This window comes from Schistocerca nitens, chromosome 6 (genome assembly GCF_023898315.1).
Source record: "Schistocerca nitens isolate TAMUIC-IGC-003100 chromosome 6, iqSchNite1.1, whole genome shotgun sequence".
NCBI lineage: Eukaryota > Metazoa > Arthropoda > Insecta > Orthoptera > Acrididae > Schistocerca > Schistocerca nitens.
In genome coordinates, this window is record NC_064619.1 from 381,116,019 (window position 1) to 381,134,117 (window position 18,099).

The 18,099-nt window shown below is 44.7% G+C and overlaps 1 protein-coding gene across 2 annotated transcripts in view; it reads right to left on the reverse strand.

Annotated features, from left to right (window-relative positions):
* Positions 1–18,099, reverse strand: part of LOC126263075 (hemicentin-2) — a 2,049,386-nt gene that overhangs the window by 522,263 nt on the left and 1,509,024 nt on the right. For both annotated transcript variants that reach the window (XM_049960064.1, XM_049960065.1), the window contains one exon: positions 17,208–17,386. In XM_049960064.1, the coding sequence (XP_049816021.1) occupies positions 17,208–17,386 (179 nt within the window). The remainder of the gene's footprint in view (positions 1–17,207; positions 17,387–18,099) is intronic.

The window sequence follows — 18,099 nt, forward strand, 5'->3', positions numbered from 1 at the left end:
GATTCTAGTAGAATTTAGTGATAAATACACTACTAGCCCCGGCACCTCGCAATTTCTCTACAGTTACATTCTCGAATAGCAAGTCAGAAGAATGAACAGCAAAAAATTTCGAAACTGAAACAAGTTCTATCACGCTTGAAGCGGTCACATCACAGAAGAATTCATTGGAAATGTAATCCACTATCAAAGCCTATGCTCTTGTGGCCAAGTATGTTGACCGGTAGGTAACACAGGAAACACCCGAAAACGAAAGCGAGCTTCGAAGTTACGAAAGCAAACCTGATACGAAAGTCGAAATGAAACCATGAGATCCTGAACCTCATACAGCAATACGAACTTTAATTGTCGCAAAAATTCTTTCTGACTAATATCAATAGATAATGGAAAGAAAGATAGAAACAGGGTAACTTTGGGCATGACGTATGTGATGTGCCGAAGATAATTTAGTACACAAATCAAAAAATGTTTTGTATCACTTCGGTTCCGAGAGTTCCGGAACTTGTACAGAACATTGGAATAGAGATCAACTTAAACATCATTTCCACCCGTTTTATTGCTCATGAAAACCACACTTTACATGTTTTACCACCAAACAGTGGGACCTTCAGAGATGGAGGTCAATATTTCTTTACACACCGGTACCACTAATACCCAATATCACGTCCTCTTGCGTTGATGTATGCCTGTATTCGTCGCGGCATATTATCCACAAGTTCAACAAGGCACTGTCGGTCCAGACTGTCCCACTCCTCAAGGGCGATTCGGCGTAGATCCCTCAGAGTGGTTGGTGGGTCACGTCGTCCATAAACAGCCCTTTCCAATCTATCACGGGTATGTTCGACAGGGTTCGTGTCTGGAGAATATGCTGGAACCTTTAGTCGAGCGATGTCTTTATCCTGAAAGAAGTCATTCACAAGATGTGCACGCTTGAGACGCGAATTGTCGCCCATGGAGACGAATGCCTCGCCAATATGCTGCCGATATGGTTGCACTATCGATCGGAGGTGGCATTCACTTATCGTACAGTCGTTACGGCGCCTTCCACGACCGCCAGCGGGGTACGTCGACCCCACATAATGCCACCCCAAAACAGCAGGGAATCTACACCTTGCTGCAGTCGCTGGACAGTATGTCTAAGGCGTACAGTCTCACAGGTTTGCCTCCAAAGACGTCTCCGACGATTGTCTAGCTGAAGGCATATGTGACATTCATCGGTGAAGAGAACGTGATGCCAATTCTGAGCGGTCCATTCGGCAAGTTGTTGGGCCCATCTGTACCGCGCTGCATGTTGCCGTGGTTACCAAGGCGGACCTCACCGTGGACGTCGGGAGCGGTGTTGCGCATCATGCAGCCTATTGAGCACAGTTTGAGTCTTGTGGCTGAACGAAAAGCATTATTGAACATGGTGGCGTTGCTGTCAGGGTTCCTTCCAGCCATAATCGGTAGGCAGTGGTCATCCATTGCGGTAGTAGTCCTTGGCAAGCCTGAGCGAGGCATGTCTTCGACAGTTCCTGTCTCTCAGTATCTCTTCCGTGTACTAAAAACATCGCTTTGGTTCACTCCGAGACGCCTGGACACTTCCTTTGTTGAGTGCCCATCCTAGCACAAAGTAACAATGTGGACGCGATCGAATCGCTGTATTGACCGTCTAGGCATGGTTGAGCTACAGACAACACGAGCTGTGTACCTCCTTCCTGGTAGAATGACTGGAACTGATCGGCTGTCGGACCCCCTCCCTCTAACAGGCGCTGCACATGCATGATTGTTTACATCTTTGTGCGGGTTTAGTGACATGTCTGAACAGTCAAAGAGACTGTGTCTGTGACACAGTACCCACAGTCAACGTCTATCATCAGGAGTTCTGGGAACCGGGGTGATCCAAAACTTTTTTTGATATGTGTACTATGTGAGTTGGAGTTCGGGAAGGTGAAAATTTTAGGAAAACACACACCAGTTAAAAGTTGATAGAATTTTGGTAGTTACAAAAAACTATTCTTCGTTTCTGAAATTTTCTTCGAATGGGAACTCTTTTGTGCAGTTTAATGGCTGTATAACGGAAAAAAAAATCCCCCAATCTCGCAGAGTTTCATAGAATTGCAGGAACCGTCCTCATACATACTGTTCGACACGAGAGCTTTATTTATTCAGCTTCATCGATCAGCACGAAGTGCAGAGGATTCGAAAATGTCTCTCTGATGCCGAGCGAGATGGCACAATGGTGAGTAGAACAGCATTCGCTGGCGCAGTTGTTCAAATCCCAAATTCAGCTAACCCGATCTAGGTTTTGCGTCCTGAAATCATTTAAAGCAAATGCCAGGATGGTTCCTCTACAAGAGCACTGCCGATTTGTTTCCGCATTCTTATATATTTTATCTCCATCGTCCTCCCTGTTGGCATCATATAAAATTCAAATCTCCCTTTCCTCTGACTCACATGAACCAATAATAAATAAATAAACATAGGGACTATAAATGGCTCCTTTGACACTACATAAGAAATCATCAGCAATGGCTGCCGGCATAATGAGTCAGCCTCTTTCTGTTAATGGCAACTTCAAAGACGGCTAAAACATTTCATGGCAACCTTGTGCCTTGAGTTGGGGAACTGCCAGGCTGCCTGTAGGTCTGAATAGACACAAAATCTGGGCCTATGAGATCCAAAGAAAGTACACTGCAATCATGGCAGAAACGTCGGTTTTATTCATCTCGCGCCATATGTAAAAACACGGATCTACATCAAGAGAGCTTTATATAGACCGATTGTTACATCCTGTCTCCAGAATTGTAGATTTTACTCACTAGTTGCTATAATACCGCATTTCTCAAGGAGTCCTTCCCATCGACCAATTTTACTATCGAACCTATGCACCACTGATAGCATATTCAGCAGTAATGGGATTGAGATGCGCATAGACTCATCCTCATCTTTTGTTATTGTTGCTCTATATCCTTTCAGACGAATGCTGCTGTAGGTCCCCAGAACATTTACTCTCGCAGTCTGATTCAGACTAATGAAGCGTTCGATACCACATCACAGACCCACAGTCTCTTCAACCACACCAAGACGTCATTTCTATCGACCATCGCTTACTGAGCTATCCACTACCGAACTGTCACCTTTCAACCTATACTTTACTTCGTGCTATGCTACACATCAGTGTATACCATATTTTATTTTATTGATTTTTTTATGTAATATCGATCAAGTGTATAACAGTTAATACTTCAGTTTTGTAATCTGATTATCACAGAAATACTTAATAGTAACTTCTTTGGATTCTGTTATGACTGTCATCCTTGCCTTTGAAGTTCTTTGACTTCTAACGGTGTACAGCATATTTTGTCCTTGCGTCAATGCGCCATCGTATTTTAATCTTGTCACAGTTTTTGGTTTGTCTTGGAAATTATGGTTTTCTGTGTAGCTTATGACAAAGCATATATGGCATGTGATACATCTGAGATAATTTTCGTATTTCAATCGATTTAATGGTTTTTCCTATTTGTTCTTATTTCGTTTCGCAATGTCACATTGTTCACTTTTGTATGTTGTACTGCTGCATTTAAGGATTGTTCAGAATTGAAAACAGTAGCAAAATAATATAACATTATTGAAGACAGACAGTGGTATGCCTTTGTACATGCTGTTGAGTACTGCATAACCAAGATGTTCAGTTCAGTGTAACTGTGGACGCTAGTAAGTGGAGTGCCAAGAGGAGAAATCGCCAGCAAGAAACATTTACGTCGTATATGGGGATATAATTCCATTGGAAACAGCATGGCAAGAAATTGCATTTCTCGTTTTAAGGATGATAGTTTAGACATTAGTGACCCTCCACGGTTCAGAAAGACCTTCGGTGTATGATGAAGATCGTTTAAACGCATTGATCTACAATGATCCACGTCAGAGCACTGGAGAACTGGCAAGTGTGGTGAACTGTGATCGTTACACCATCGTGAAGCGTTTACATCCGTGAGGAAGGTTCAAAAATCTGGTTTTACGGACACGGCATGCCCTAAGCCAGAATCACAAAGATCAGCGAGTGACCATATGTACATCTCTGATTGCTCATCATCAACTGGCTCGTGATTTAAAAGGACCATTCCTATTCTGTATACTACTGGTGACGAGAAATGCTGTCTTTATACTAACATAAGGGGAAGTAAGGAATGGTTGAGCCCAAAGAAAGGGGCAGCTCCCGGTACAAAGACCTGCGCGCAACCACAAAAGATGAAATTATCCACCCGATGGGACAGCAACGGTGTGTTGTACTACGAATTGCTTCCCTGAGGTGCACCCATCATTGTTGACTTGTATTGGTGACAACTGAGACGTCTTGCAGACTCCGTCCATGAACAATGACAAGGAAGTCTGCGTGAAGTGATGCTACTCTACGATAACGCCCGACCGAATTCTGGTAGACTGGCAAAAGCACTGTTCAGGAGTTAGGCCGAAAAGTCATTCCGTAACCTCAGATTTTCACCTACTCCGCTCTCTGCCGAACAGACTTCAAGGAGCTTCCTCTCCGGAAGAAAATAGGCTCAGAATATGGCTCGACGAGCTCTTCGCCTCAAAACTACGCGATTTCTACTGTCACGAAATCTAAAAGTTACTCCAGCTTCGTAGAGTGTCGCAAACAGTGAAGGATAAAATATTACTGGTCACTAAAATATCTGTCAAACTTATGGAAAAACGCTACGAACATAGGTACCAGCCGAATAGTGCAGAGGGAACTGTATTTCTACGCCGGCCGAAGTGGCCGTGCGGTTAAAGGCGCTGCAGTTTGGAACCGCAAGACCTCTACGGTCGCAGGTTCGAATCCTGCCTCGGGCATGGATGTTTGTGATGTCCTTAGGTTAGTTAGGTTTAACTAGTTCTAAGTTCTAGGGGACTAATGACCTCAGCAGTTGAGTCCCATAGTGCTCAGAGCCATTTGAACCTGTATTTCTACCGAAGGCAGATAGGACATTACAATAGATACTTCAAAGCCGATTGCGAAGTTCAACAGAGTCAAATGAGATAAGATTTTCGAGCAGTGGCAAGGAGTAAAGAAGAAAATATACAAATAACATGTAAAACAGGATTAAGGCGACCATGATCCACAGAACAGCGGTGCGTGATAAACGTGGAAGTCTGAACTACTTCATGTGATATACACACTTATCGTGATGAGGTGCTTCACCCAGAAAGCTAAGACAGACGGCGACCATTGTTGCCAGGCAGGTCTATGGGACCGCACATACGAAATGATTATATTTTCAAATCTGAATGACGAATGTTTATTGCGGAATACAACTAGAAAACGTACATGTTAGCATGGAGTCGGGACCTCATGACTGGGAATACAAGCGTCCAGACTTTACCGCTTGGAGTTGGATAGGTCTCGGATGTGGTCCAGTGATACTTCATTTCATGCTGCTTGCACCTGAGCGCGCACCTCCCACAGATTTTTTGGTTGGAGGCGGAATCCTAATAACAGTCTCCATGGCACCCACATATTATCAATCTCGTGCGCCTGAGTGGTGAGCCAGTCTGACTGCCTCTCAGCGGGTCCGCATTCGACTTCCGGCCGGGTCGGATATTTTCTCCGCTCGGAGCTATGTTTTGTGTTGTCCTCATCACTGTCGACATGCAAGTCGCCCAGTGAGGTGTCACCTGGAAAGACTTGCAGCTCTGTGGCAGGACGACCCAAGGTAGGATCTCCAGGCCAGCAGTGCCATACAATCATTTCATTCTCGATATCGACTGCCGCAAGGCACGCTTGGGAGGAGGTAGCGGTGCGAGGACGGGCATTGTTCTGTTGAAATAGGAGATGAGCCTGAGCGTTCACTTATGGCGGAGCCATGAATTAAAGGACCTTCTCCACATACCATGCAGCTGTCACCAAGCCCGTTAGGAACACTAATGGTAAACGGGCACAACAAGATATCGTTGAAATAATCGTTGAGTGCGCTGTATCGTTGCCTCCGGTGTTCTACTGAAAGCGTCACCAACAGCCCAGTCTAGGAGGGCAGCAAATGTGAAGGGCGGCACATGCGCCGTGTTCGGTGTCCAGTATAGGACGACGATTTGCAGCCCAGGCCTCAGTTTTCAGCGGGACTCAGCGGAAACAGTAGCAGCAGCATTCTCCCGGAGCTTTCTGACAGATGAATCGCCGAAATATTTAAACACGTTGATCCAACAGAAAACCCGTGGGCACTTTGCACACTTATTACGCCGAGAAAGCCTACGATGTCAGTTCGTTGGCAAAGCTGATGGCATGCAACATACGCTCCCAGTATGCAGTGAATCTGTCGGATTCTTATGCGGGCAGCTGTTTCTGTGGCGATCAGTGTATGTGTACAAAAGAAACCTTATGTGTATCAGAAAATGTTGAAAGCAGCTCACTTAACGGAGATGTGTTGACTTCAAAAGCCGTAGTACTCTGCTAGATTAATATAAATGAGCCACGCACGTGTTAGCATCGATTCCTCTCACTCATGGAACTTCTTTCCTTGGCGTTTCTAAGCGAAGGACTGGCCGAGGTCTCACGAGAGACCATGGAGTCGCACGCCGAACTCACTTAACAACCTGGCGCGCTCATTCGTGGTCTCGATGTTTGTGTCGAGTTCGATTTGATGCGTTGCTCGCTCACCGAGGACGGAGGTCCGCTTGTCATGTCATTTGTGGCTTTGGAAACGCTGTGTATAAGACAATTGAAAAATGATTGCTTTCCCGGCTTGTATGGACGCGTGTTTGCCTCTTTAATATTTCGCGTGGTTCAAATGGTTCAAATGGCTCTGAGCACTATGGGACTTAACATCTGTGGTCATCAGTCCCCTAGAACTTACAACTACTTAGACCTAACTAACCTAAGGACATCACACACATCCACGCCCGAGGCAGGATTCGAACCTGCGACCGTAGCAGTCGCGCGGTTCCCGACTGAGTGCCGAGAACCCCATGACCACCACGGCCGGCAATATTTCGCGTGCCTTGGTTATATGCCGTGGTACCAGTATTTACCTGCAGTCAAGGATGGACGTGTAGAGGAACAGGCGTGCCTAAAACAGTTGAAGAATTCTTGCTTCCTGCGCCTTCAAGGACGCGAGTTTGAGTCTTCTGAATTGGCACGCTGTAATGTCACGAGTATGTGAGCGACTTATTCGTCCACCTAAGGCTGATACAAAGGAGAGCTGAATTTCCTTGCTTGTGACCGTGGAAGTCGTCGGGACGAATACGTCACGTGGCCGCCCCAGGCGGGGTCAGCTTGGAATTTGAACGGCTGATGGTCACATTTCCGTTGTGCAGAATATTCTCCAGGAAATGGAGTGTTGGAGACTCCAAAAGATGACCAAGTTACAGCTCTTTGAGATAGACGGTAAATCATCGAGTTGAACAGAAGTGATATCTGGCGTTCCGCAAGGTAGTGTCATAGGCCCTCTGCGGTTCCTGATTCACACAAATGATGTAGGTGATAATCCGAGCAGCCGCCTTAGATTGTTTGCAGATGACGCTGTAATTTAGCGTTTAGTTAAGTCATCAGACGATCAATTCCAATTACAAAATGATATAGAGAGAATTTCTGTAGGGTGCGAAAAGTGGCAATTGGCACTAAAGAAAGAAAAGTGCGAGGTCATCCACATGGATACTAAAAGAAATCCAATAAATTTTGGGCATACGATAAATCGCACAAATCTAAGGGCGGTCAATTCGACTAAATACCTAGGAATTACAATTACGAGCCGGCCGAAGTGGCCGTGCGGTTAAAGGCGCTGCAGTCTGGAACCGCAAGGCCGCTACGGTCGCAGGTTCGAATCCTGCCTCGGGCATGGATGTTTGTGATGTCCTTAGGTTAGTTAGGTTTAACTAGTTCTAAGTTCTAGGGGACTTATGACCTCAGCAGTTGAGTCCCATAGTGCTCAGAGCCATTTTTTTTACAATTACGAGCAACTTATATTGGAAGACCACATAGATAATATTGTGGGGAAGGCGAAACAAACACTGCGCTTTGCTGGCAGGACACTTAGAAAATACGAGTGTTAAAAACCTACATTACACTTGTCCGCCCTCAGCTGGAATATTGCTGCGCGGTGTGGGATCCTTACCAGGTAGGATTGAAGGAGGACATCGATAAAGTGCAAAGAAGGGCAGCTCGTTTCGTGTTATCGCGCAATAGGTGTAAGAGTGACACTGAAACAAAGGCGGTTTTCTTTGCGGTGAGATTCATTTACAAAATTTCAATCACCAACTTTCTCTTCCGAATGCGAAAATATTTGTTGAAACCAACCTACGTAGAGAGAAATGATCATCATAATAAAATAAGAGGAATCAGAACTCGAACGGAAAGATTTACGTGTTCCTGTTTCCCACGCGCCATTCTAGAGTGGAATGGTAGAGAAGTGGTATGAAAATGGTTCGATGAACCTTCTGCCAGGCACTTGGTTGTGAATTGCGGAGTAACCATGTAGCGGTAGATGTAGTTAAGGAGCAAATTACTTTGTGATCATAGGCGGAAATAAAAGAAATTTATTTTGCACTTTCTCGTTGACTGTTCTATTTGCGACTATGTCGCAGCTTGTGAGGCTTTGCATAATATCTGCGATTTCAACAACGAATAAGGAATTCGGTTCTGAAAGCTGTGATTTTGACAGGCAACTTTAAAAGTGTTCGATACAATTCTCACTCAACCTCTTTTGTCCTATGCAGAGGTACAATGTCATTTACAATTCCAAACCATTCACTTTATAATGTCATGTCTTTTTAGGGTTTCTCACCTCAGTCGATAAAAACGGAATCCTTATAGGATCAATGTGTTGTCCATTTGTCTGCCTGTGTGTCCGGTTGTTAAAAACCCTTTTTATCAAGAATGGGTAGAAGAGTCAAGTTGACTTTTATGCCACTAATTAAGGTCTGCAACCATTGGCGCTGTAAAAAATAAGAGCTTCTATGTAAGTGTCATTGAGAGACACGGCCATTTACGTTACATATTTTGATACTCGCAATCTCACTCAACAAAATCCATGGGTACTTTCCGTTGACCTAGAATCATGAAATTTGGCGAGAAGCAATGTCTCACAGTACAACCAAGGGAAAAAATCTGAAAATTGTTAATTTGTAATTATAGCACACGAAAATATTATTCGTCATTTGTTATCATAATGTCTCTCTGTCCGTACGTCTGCTTACTGCCATTTTTCTCAGGAACGAGAAGACGTATCAAGTTCAAACTTATATCAAATACTTAAGTCTGTGTGATAAACGTAAGCTTCTAAGTCAATTACACCAAAAGATACGGCCATCTATGTCACATATTTTGATTCTCATGCCAAGTCCAGTACGTTGCAGCTTGTACGGCCTTGTCATTTGCTGTTAGTAGGTCCTGTATCGTGCAAAGTTCCTCCAATTTCCTGCAGACTAGTAGGTGTTCGGAGTCTGGCAGCTCTCCACATTCAGAGAGCTCGCCTGTACTGATATAGCCACATTTCCTCAAGTTTACTCTGCATCGTGGTACATATTATCTTAATCTATTAAAGGCTTTCCAGATCGTGTATGGAAGTTCTAAGCCGGCTGTAGGTTCTTCCCTAGAGTTACTCCCTAGTCTTCTTGGTTCCGAGTTACGCCACAGTTTTTCACGTCGTGCTTTAGGCCGTAAAGTAGTTTGATAAGTTGTTTCTAAAAAACTCTTCCTTTACTTAAGTCTTTTAGGTTAGGGGTAGTGTCCAAACATTGGATGCCTGGGATCTGCTTCTGGTTTTGTTTTTCGATTTCTGCAGCTGTTCTCCTTCTGATGTCTGGAGAGGCTACGTCCATAAGTTGGTACAGCTGGTTTGTGGAATTTGGGCGGAGTAGCCTGCTATGATGCGTCCCTCGTTCAAAGATATATTTAATTGTCTTGCATGGGTGGATTTTTGCCGTACAGGTGCCTTGTTCTCCGCAGCGCAGAAATATAACGCTAGATCTGACGTACGGAGGATTGCTGGGTTGTGCTCCCAAGCTACTACTTGTAAGCTTGCAGATGATATTGTTCCCTGCACTCATTTTCATCTTTGTGTCCAAACAGTGACCCTTGAAGGTGAGAGCACGGTCGAGTCTGACTCCAAGATAGTTCAAGATATTTTCTTATGTCGCAATGAGAAAGGCGCTGTCCTCTCCAGGTTATGCTGAGTTTTCTTCTAGCCCCTCTAACGCAGGTGAAAAGCGCAGACCTGGGCTTTTGCTGGGTTTGCCTTGAAGTCATTATCGTCATAGCTACGTTCTCAAGCACTGTAGTCAGTTTTATTTCCACCTCTTCAAATGTTGTGCCCTCAGCAGCAATGACTGTATCATTTGCGTAGATGAAGGGGCGAGCGTCTGTACTAATCGGCTGGTAACTGGTGTATATATTGTACATCAGTGGGGCAGGAACGTTACCTACATGTTTTACGTTTCCTCTTTATCGTAATCTTAAAGATTTTCTGAAAGTGATGCCTTGGATACGATTAATAAATAAAATAATTTTGACTCTCGCAAACACCCTGATAAAAAGCTGTAGGACTCTTCTCGTTTATCTATAATCAGCCGGCAGGTGTGGCCGAGCGGTTCTAGGCGCTTCAGTCCGAAACCGCGCTGCTGCCACGGTCGCAGGTTCGGATCTTGCCTCGGGCATGGATCTGTGTAATGTCATTAGGTTAGTTAGGTTTATGCAGTTCTAAGTCTAGAGGGCTGATGACCTCAGATGTTAGTCCCATAGTGCTTAGAGCCATTTTAACCATTTGAAGCCGGCCGGTGTGGCCGAGCGGTTCTAGGGGCTTCTGTCTGGCACCGCGCGACCGCTATGGTCGCAGGTTCGAATCCTGCCTCAGGCATGGATGTGTGTGATGTCATTAGATTAGTTAGGTTTATGTAGTTCTAAGTGTATGAGGCTGATGACCTCAGATGTTAAGTCCCATAGTGCTTAGAGCCATTTGAACCATCTATACTCATGAAATTTGGCAAGAAGCAGTCTCACAGGAAAAAAAAATAAATAAATAAAAATAAAAAAACGAAAATTAGTAGTTTATAATTATATCACGAGAAATATTATTTCTTTGGTCATGTGTTATGTGCCTTCAAACTTGAAATTAAAACAGTCTCGAAAGTGTTGGAATCCCTGGGAAGGTTATCTTGCGATATGTCCATAGCAGGCAAAAATCGCCGAGATTCTCTATTTCCGGAATGGACGAAATGCCTATATATATAATTGTGTCTGTACTGAACCCTCAGTACGCGAATCCTACCCGCACGTGGCCATTTTTCAATACCATATACTCGACTATACTACATTTTTTACTGTTTATTTAATTATTTATTCGTGCGAGGTTACTGGCATAAAGTCCTCTCTTACATGCAGCTAGGCATATTCTACATTACATACACAGTGAGAATCATGTTATAACAAGTCTTACGTTTAATCAGGATATACTGCATGTGCCTGGCGGTCTTGATCCGTGGAATTCAAGACAACAGATGATGACCGAGCGAGGTGGCGCAGTAGTTAGCACACTGGACTTGCATTCGGGAGGACGACGGTTCAATCCCGCGTCCGGCCATCCTGATTTAGGTTTTCCGTGATTTCCCTAAATCCCTCAAGGCAAATGCCGGGATGGTTCCTTTGAAAGGGCACGGCCGACTTCCTTCCCCTTCCGATTAGACCGATGACCTCGCTGTCTGGTCTCGCCGCCCCCCCCCCCCCCCTTAACACAACCAACCAACAGATGATGGGCGGTTGAACAACACTGCTGTTCGTATCGGTAATTTGACTCAAATGACAATTGACCACTTCTCGACGCGACACTTCATTAGGGCGCGCAACCACGGGTTCGATGCGCTTTACTAGTGCGATATGTGAGAGGGCCACAACGCGGACACGCACGACCGGCCGTCCCTTTGTGTGGACTGCGTGCCGGGGAGGCCGGCCGGCCGCGGTCTGCTGGCCGTGCCATATCGAGCATCGCCCTCGCCGCCGGCTCCCCCTTCTCGTGTTGCAACCCGCGAAGCACAGCATAACAGGTAGCTTCAAAGGCCCCTCCGCCGCCGGTGGCCGGCGCTCCCATCGAGCAGGCGTGCTTGCGCCGCGCTGGTGCCGGCGAGTTACGGCGAAAATAAAACGCTAAAAGGCGGCGGCCGCGGCGATACCGCCGCGCCACTAAAATATGCGTCACTCGGCAAACGTACGACCTCCGCGCGTGCCCACTCGCGCTGCATTCCGTTTTGCTCCTCCCTTTTTAATTTTTTTTATTTTTTACTGCTGTGTTCCCTCTCCAAAAGACGCGGCTATGCTTTTGTCGTCCACAAATTTTATCATCGCGTTTTTTTAATTTCCCTGGCAACGGCTCTCGCCAGGAACAAAAGAATGGTAAGTCGCCGTGCCGGTATGACGCGAAATATTCCATCGATTCGTCGTCGAGCCGAGTTTTCGGGTACCGGCACCGCTCGACTATCCCCCCTCTTCCCACACGTCCATTACCCGTGTTTAAATAATTTATGTTCGGCTCTTGATAACCGGGCCGCGTGGTGATATTTGCATAACCTAATTATGTAGCGTTTGCGCTCGTTTAACTGCATTAAACGAGTGTACAGAGTATCGAGAGCTTCTGTCAGCAGAAGCGGAGGCGAGCGCCGACTGTCCGCTTGAAATATGCTTTATCGGTGACGGAGCGACAACTACCCCCCCGTAGTCCGAATATAGACCACTCTGACGCACCGGAACCGTCGTCAGCGGTAATCTCACTTTCATGTTATGATTAATGTACTACAGAACTTATACAAAAGTGTAGGTAATTTATGTCTAACGTAATAAAGCTAAGGTATTACGCACAGTTTTCTATACGAAGAATATTTGCTGTTCTAGTATTATTTTTGTAAATCCCAAAGAACATAAATCTAAATAACTTACATGTTAAATGACTAAAGATGCAAATAAATATTTACCTCTATATTGTTAGCTTTCTACAGTACACCCTCATTACCTGTCAGTTTTAGTAATACCAAACAGCTTATACGTAAAATGGTAACGTTATGAACAGCAATTCGTGGAGCCTAATCGCTAAGGGATAAATGTAGGTAGCTAACTACGACTACAACTGTCTTGTCTTCGACATCCAGTCGATCCAAAGATTTTTTTGTTTCACTTTTTTTACCTCCATCAGTGCTTCATTACTGTGAAAAATGTCAAATCACATTGTGGTTAGGAGTCCACGTTAAACTGTAGGTCACTCTACAACTTGCTAGATAAGTTAGTTCAAAGCCCAGAGACAAGTAAGGGCCAGCAGCTTCAGTAAGAGGATGCCTACTGAAGCACTGTGGTGTACGAACAGATGTCAGAACATGATTGTTATATCCGTAGTAGATGTATCATTACATTAGGTTAAGTGCACCTTCTCAGAGGCACAAGACGTAGTCGCAAAGCCTTGTCTGTGTTAGAGGAGTATTTCATGAGGTGGAAGCTACGGGGTGGTTATAATTAAACTGGCTGGGATCCGAGTGTTGCAGTGGTGACTGTATATATCGCAGGACGATGGAACATCGTTGGTCTGTTCATTAATCGCTGCGCCTACGGAGTATGCCGAAAAAATAATAATAGGTCCATTTTCTGCCACCAGGTGAAGATATGGCACTGTGATCAATCAGAACATGGTGTGGGTCATGGGAAAGGGAGGAACGATTGAACACATAATAACGGTGGCTCTGGAACTTCTATCAAGACCTGTTCTCAAGCAAAATGCTGCATCCATAACACGAAATGGCAGGCAGGTGCTCGCTGCAGATCCGGTGTAATCAGGGCGATATGTCGTCGTATGTTATTCTTCAAATCACGGAGAATACACATACATTCCTGAAAGACACAATATTTCAGATACCCTCACAAACAGAAGTCACGTGGATTGAGGTCGGAGGACCAGGAAGGTCACACATCTTGAAATTGAGATGATGCAGCCGTTACTGAAGGTTTCTCAAAGCGAATCTTCCACCTAGCAAGCGACATGTACTGCTGCCCTATCTTGCATGAAAATGGTGGTGTGGACACAACTGTGTTCTTGCAAAGCTGGGATCGCTGTTGTGCAAGGAGGTCCTTATAACGTGCAGATGTCATATCCTCGAAGAAAAGCGGTCCGAGAATGAAAGAACTTCTGAACCCACAATACATCACATGGTCACATAAGAAGAGAACATAGCAAGTTCCTGCACAACATGTGGCGTAGTAGAAAAAGAATATTTCCCAGCAACATGTCATCCATTTCGATAAGTGAAAAAAAAAAGTAAGGGCAAAGTCATGGCATTGTAGCCTACATTGGGACTTCATTACGTGCACATTCTATATCCTGTAAGGATACCAGTGTAAAATGGGCTCCATAATCTTTTGAGCTGTTCGCTAGGAGAGAGATAATTCCCATGACACATCTCGAACACGGGCTGCAGAATTTGAAGTATGTGCTCTGTGGTCGACCATAGCTGCTCTTTCTCTCTCTCTCTCTCTCTCTCTCTCTCTCTCTCTCTCTCTCTCTCTCGCTGTGTCTGTCTGCTGCACAAACTAATTCGCCTGTTTCATCAGATTTATTGATACTTCAACCGTCTCAATCCTTTACACCAACAGTCACTTCAGAAATAAATTAACACGACTAGGAAAGTGACAAACAGCATACTGACGTCAAAACTGGAACCATTTCATTGCTCACGGAGCCATGTTGTCGCCTGGTGGCAGAAAGTAGAGCTATCACTTTTTACGCATACTCTGCGAGTGCACCAACTGACGAACGTATGTGAGATGTATACAACTCCAGCTGCAGTACTCGGAACACTGTCAGCTTAATGACAACCACCCATTGTAACCAAATACATTGAAGACAGAAGTTGCAGCATTCCATCTTATCGAAGTACAATCCGCAAATAGTATAACTGGGTAGCATATTACTGAACAACAGCCCTGGCCTTACTTTATATATCCGCTGAACACTGTTCAGTTATATGGCCCAATAATTCCTCACGGATTTTCAGCTTAGACAGGTCATGGGCATTCCAATGGCCGACTTCTGACTATGCCTATTCACTACTCTCGGTGCTACATAAGATGGCTCCACATCACTTAAGAAGACAAGGTGTCGTTTGGTTATGCAGAAGATTACGGAAGACTCAGTCTCTTCTCTTGCATAATATAATCACATCAACCGAAAATATAATGTGTGTAAACGAGTCAGGGATCATTTCTGGCCTTTTATGACTTGATCGCACGTGGTACACAATTCACAATGACTGTTTCCAGCTTACTGCCACAATCAGGTCTGTTACAAAACGGAAAAAAACAAAAAACACTTATGCGACAAAAGTAAGTGAAGCAAATGGGGTTATCACTTAATAAACATTATTGTTTTATTTGACTGAAGCACCTATGCTTGTGTTTCAGGCAAGATCCTTCGTTTCGTTCGATGCTGAGGTACTATTCCAATGCAGTTCGAGAGTCTCTGCAATGCCGTTCGATCTTAGGGAAATATCAAATGGACTGAGACGTGAATGGAAATTTGGACTAAGGAGGGAGGCGTTTGAGGGTAGCCCGTGTGGCTGTACAAAGCCCACCTGCCATGTTGGTGTAGTGGTTATCACACATTTCTAGCTAGCATTAGACCTGAGTTCGACTCCTGACCTTGGTAAAAATTTTCAGTCATCGTTTCAGCTTGGATATATACATCATTGAGTTTAATCTGAGTGCTTATTTCGATGTATTCAGGAAGTTTTTAGTCGAGAGTCCCTCGCCGTAGAGGCTCGGCTTGCTGTCAGGTGCAGTGGCCGCAGGCAGCACGAAGACCAGACCTCCTTGCACGATTACCGCAATAGGGAAACCAAAATACCGAACAGAGAGGCTGCAACGCGGTGCCAACTGGTTCTCCCCTGAATGACTGTCGACCATTAAATCTGATGTTTAAATAATTATTGATTCGTTAACCATCTTTCACAGAAGGTCGTGTTTCATTTGCTTCAATGTACTTAATGGTTTTCTATTAATTAATAGCTCTTATTTAACCTTTTACGGCTTTCATTCTTTCACAGAGTGTTGTGTAATTTACTTTTTCATACTAGAACGTTTCTACTGACAGACTCTTCATCCAATTTACACCTTTTTCGGGACATACTAAGTTTATTTCTATATACTGCGTTTCATTTTATGTTTCGTTGCGAGACATATATTTTGCCTTATGAAATCAACTAACTACTCACATTCTGTTTTAAGACATTACGTTCATCATCATGAACATTTATGTGCCCCATTTGTGTTGTTGTGTGAGGGAAACCTACGAAAGGGACGGTAACTTCCTAGTTCGGCTGCTGCTGGTGTCCGACTAATGGCGTGGGAAGACACTGAATGGTGTTGGGAGTCTATTACTTTTTATCGTATGACAAGCGCAGAAGAGATGACGCTGTGCTTTGCGCACAATAGGACGTTCCTTCCTTGTGGTCAGACATGGTCGTCTGGAACAATGCCGACAAGAATCCCTGCTCCCACATTCCCGTCCGGTACAATATCAGGCAACTGTTACATCAGAATGCCTCACTAATCTGGATACTGCAGTAATCAACAAGTCGGCCTGATAAACACCCACAATGATGCACTTTCAAATCCTGCCAGCTGCTGGTAACACTGTCTCTCACGAGTACACGGTATCTCCTTGTTCATCTCAATGTTCACTCAACTTACGGCGCTGTTCACTCTCTGCCATGCCTGGTAACAACAGTAACACAGACAGCACTCTGCACTTTGCTGGTCGTTCTGCCTGTCACTGAGAATTACGACACTAATGATTTAAATACGCGAACGAAGTTAAATTGACATCCTACAATGAAGTCTAGGTGTGCCACGCTTTGTTATGCAGTGTATTTACGATTTTACATTGAATTAAATACGTTGAATTCAGTAAACGAAAACGACATGTTACTTTCGTTTGGCGACTGAGCACACGATCCCAGACAGAACGTAGATCTTCCGTCAGCACAAATGGAGCAAAAGTTAATGCTTTACAGAGTAAAACTAGTTTCTCGAACAGGTCATATAGCACGGTGGCAGTCTGGTGTGGGGCTGCACACAGCTCGGCACTGCTGGAGGCTAGCGTGCAGTCGCGAATATGGGGAACGTATTCGTCACGCCGGTGTGACGAAGTTGGCGCGTCGGTTGCGGGTGCCGGCGCTGTAGCTGGTCTGCATGTTACTGGCTGTTTACTCACCGTGCGCTCGCCCAGGTTGCGCACGCGGCAGTGCAGGAAGGCGGTGCCGCCCAGCTGCACCGTCACGTTGCTGACGGTGTTGTTGTCGAACGTGGGCTCCGTCAGCCGCTGGAACTCCTCGAAGTTGGAGTACCACAGCTGCTGCCACTCAGAGTGCCGGTGTGGCATCTCTCGCCTCCCTGCAACACCAAAGCTCTCCGTCACCTGTGCCCAAAAGTGTTATATCAAAAAGTCGCTCCGCAGTGCCGTATGATTGCTAGCCGCGCGTGCCATATGCCACGGTGAATATACCGAAATGAAACTCAGTAAAATTCAAGTTATTAATTCATTGAATATTCATTCTTACTTACAAATTTTGATATTAAATGTTGAAAGTGTCCGCCCTGTTGTTGAATACACAATTCAATTCCTCTAATCATGTTTCCAAACACAAGCTGTAACATTTCTTCTGGAACAGAAGCAGTGAATGTGAATACTGCGGTTTTCAGTTCATCGATGGATTTTGGACGGTTTTTATGGGCAGTTGCTTTCGCTGCACCGCAGAACAAAATGTCAGGTGGTGTTAGGTTAGGTTATCGTGGAGGTCAAATCCCTGTGAAATTATGCGACCACTAAAAACATTAGCTAGCAGTGACATTGAAACGCGAGCTGTATGCGCAGTTGCACCATCTTGTTGAAAATAACCGTTCAGTATTTCACTTAACACAAGTTCTCCCATGAATGGGTACAGAATATCGCTGCAATATCGTTGTGCGTTTATTGTTTCGTTGAAAAATATGAGATCCACAATCCGACGTCTAGAAATTGCAATCCAAACTCCTATTTTCACAGAATGAAGTAGTTCCTCATGAATACACAATGGATTTGCAGTAAAATGGTTCAAATGGCTCTG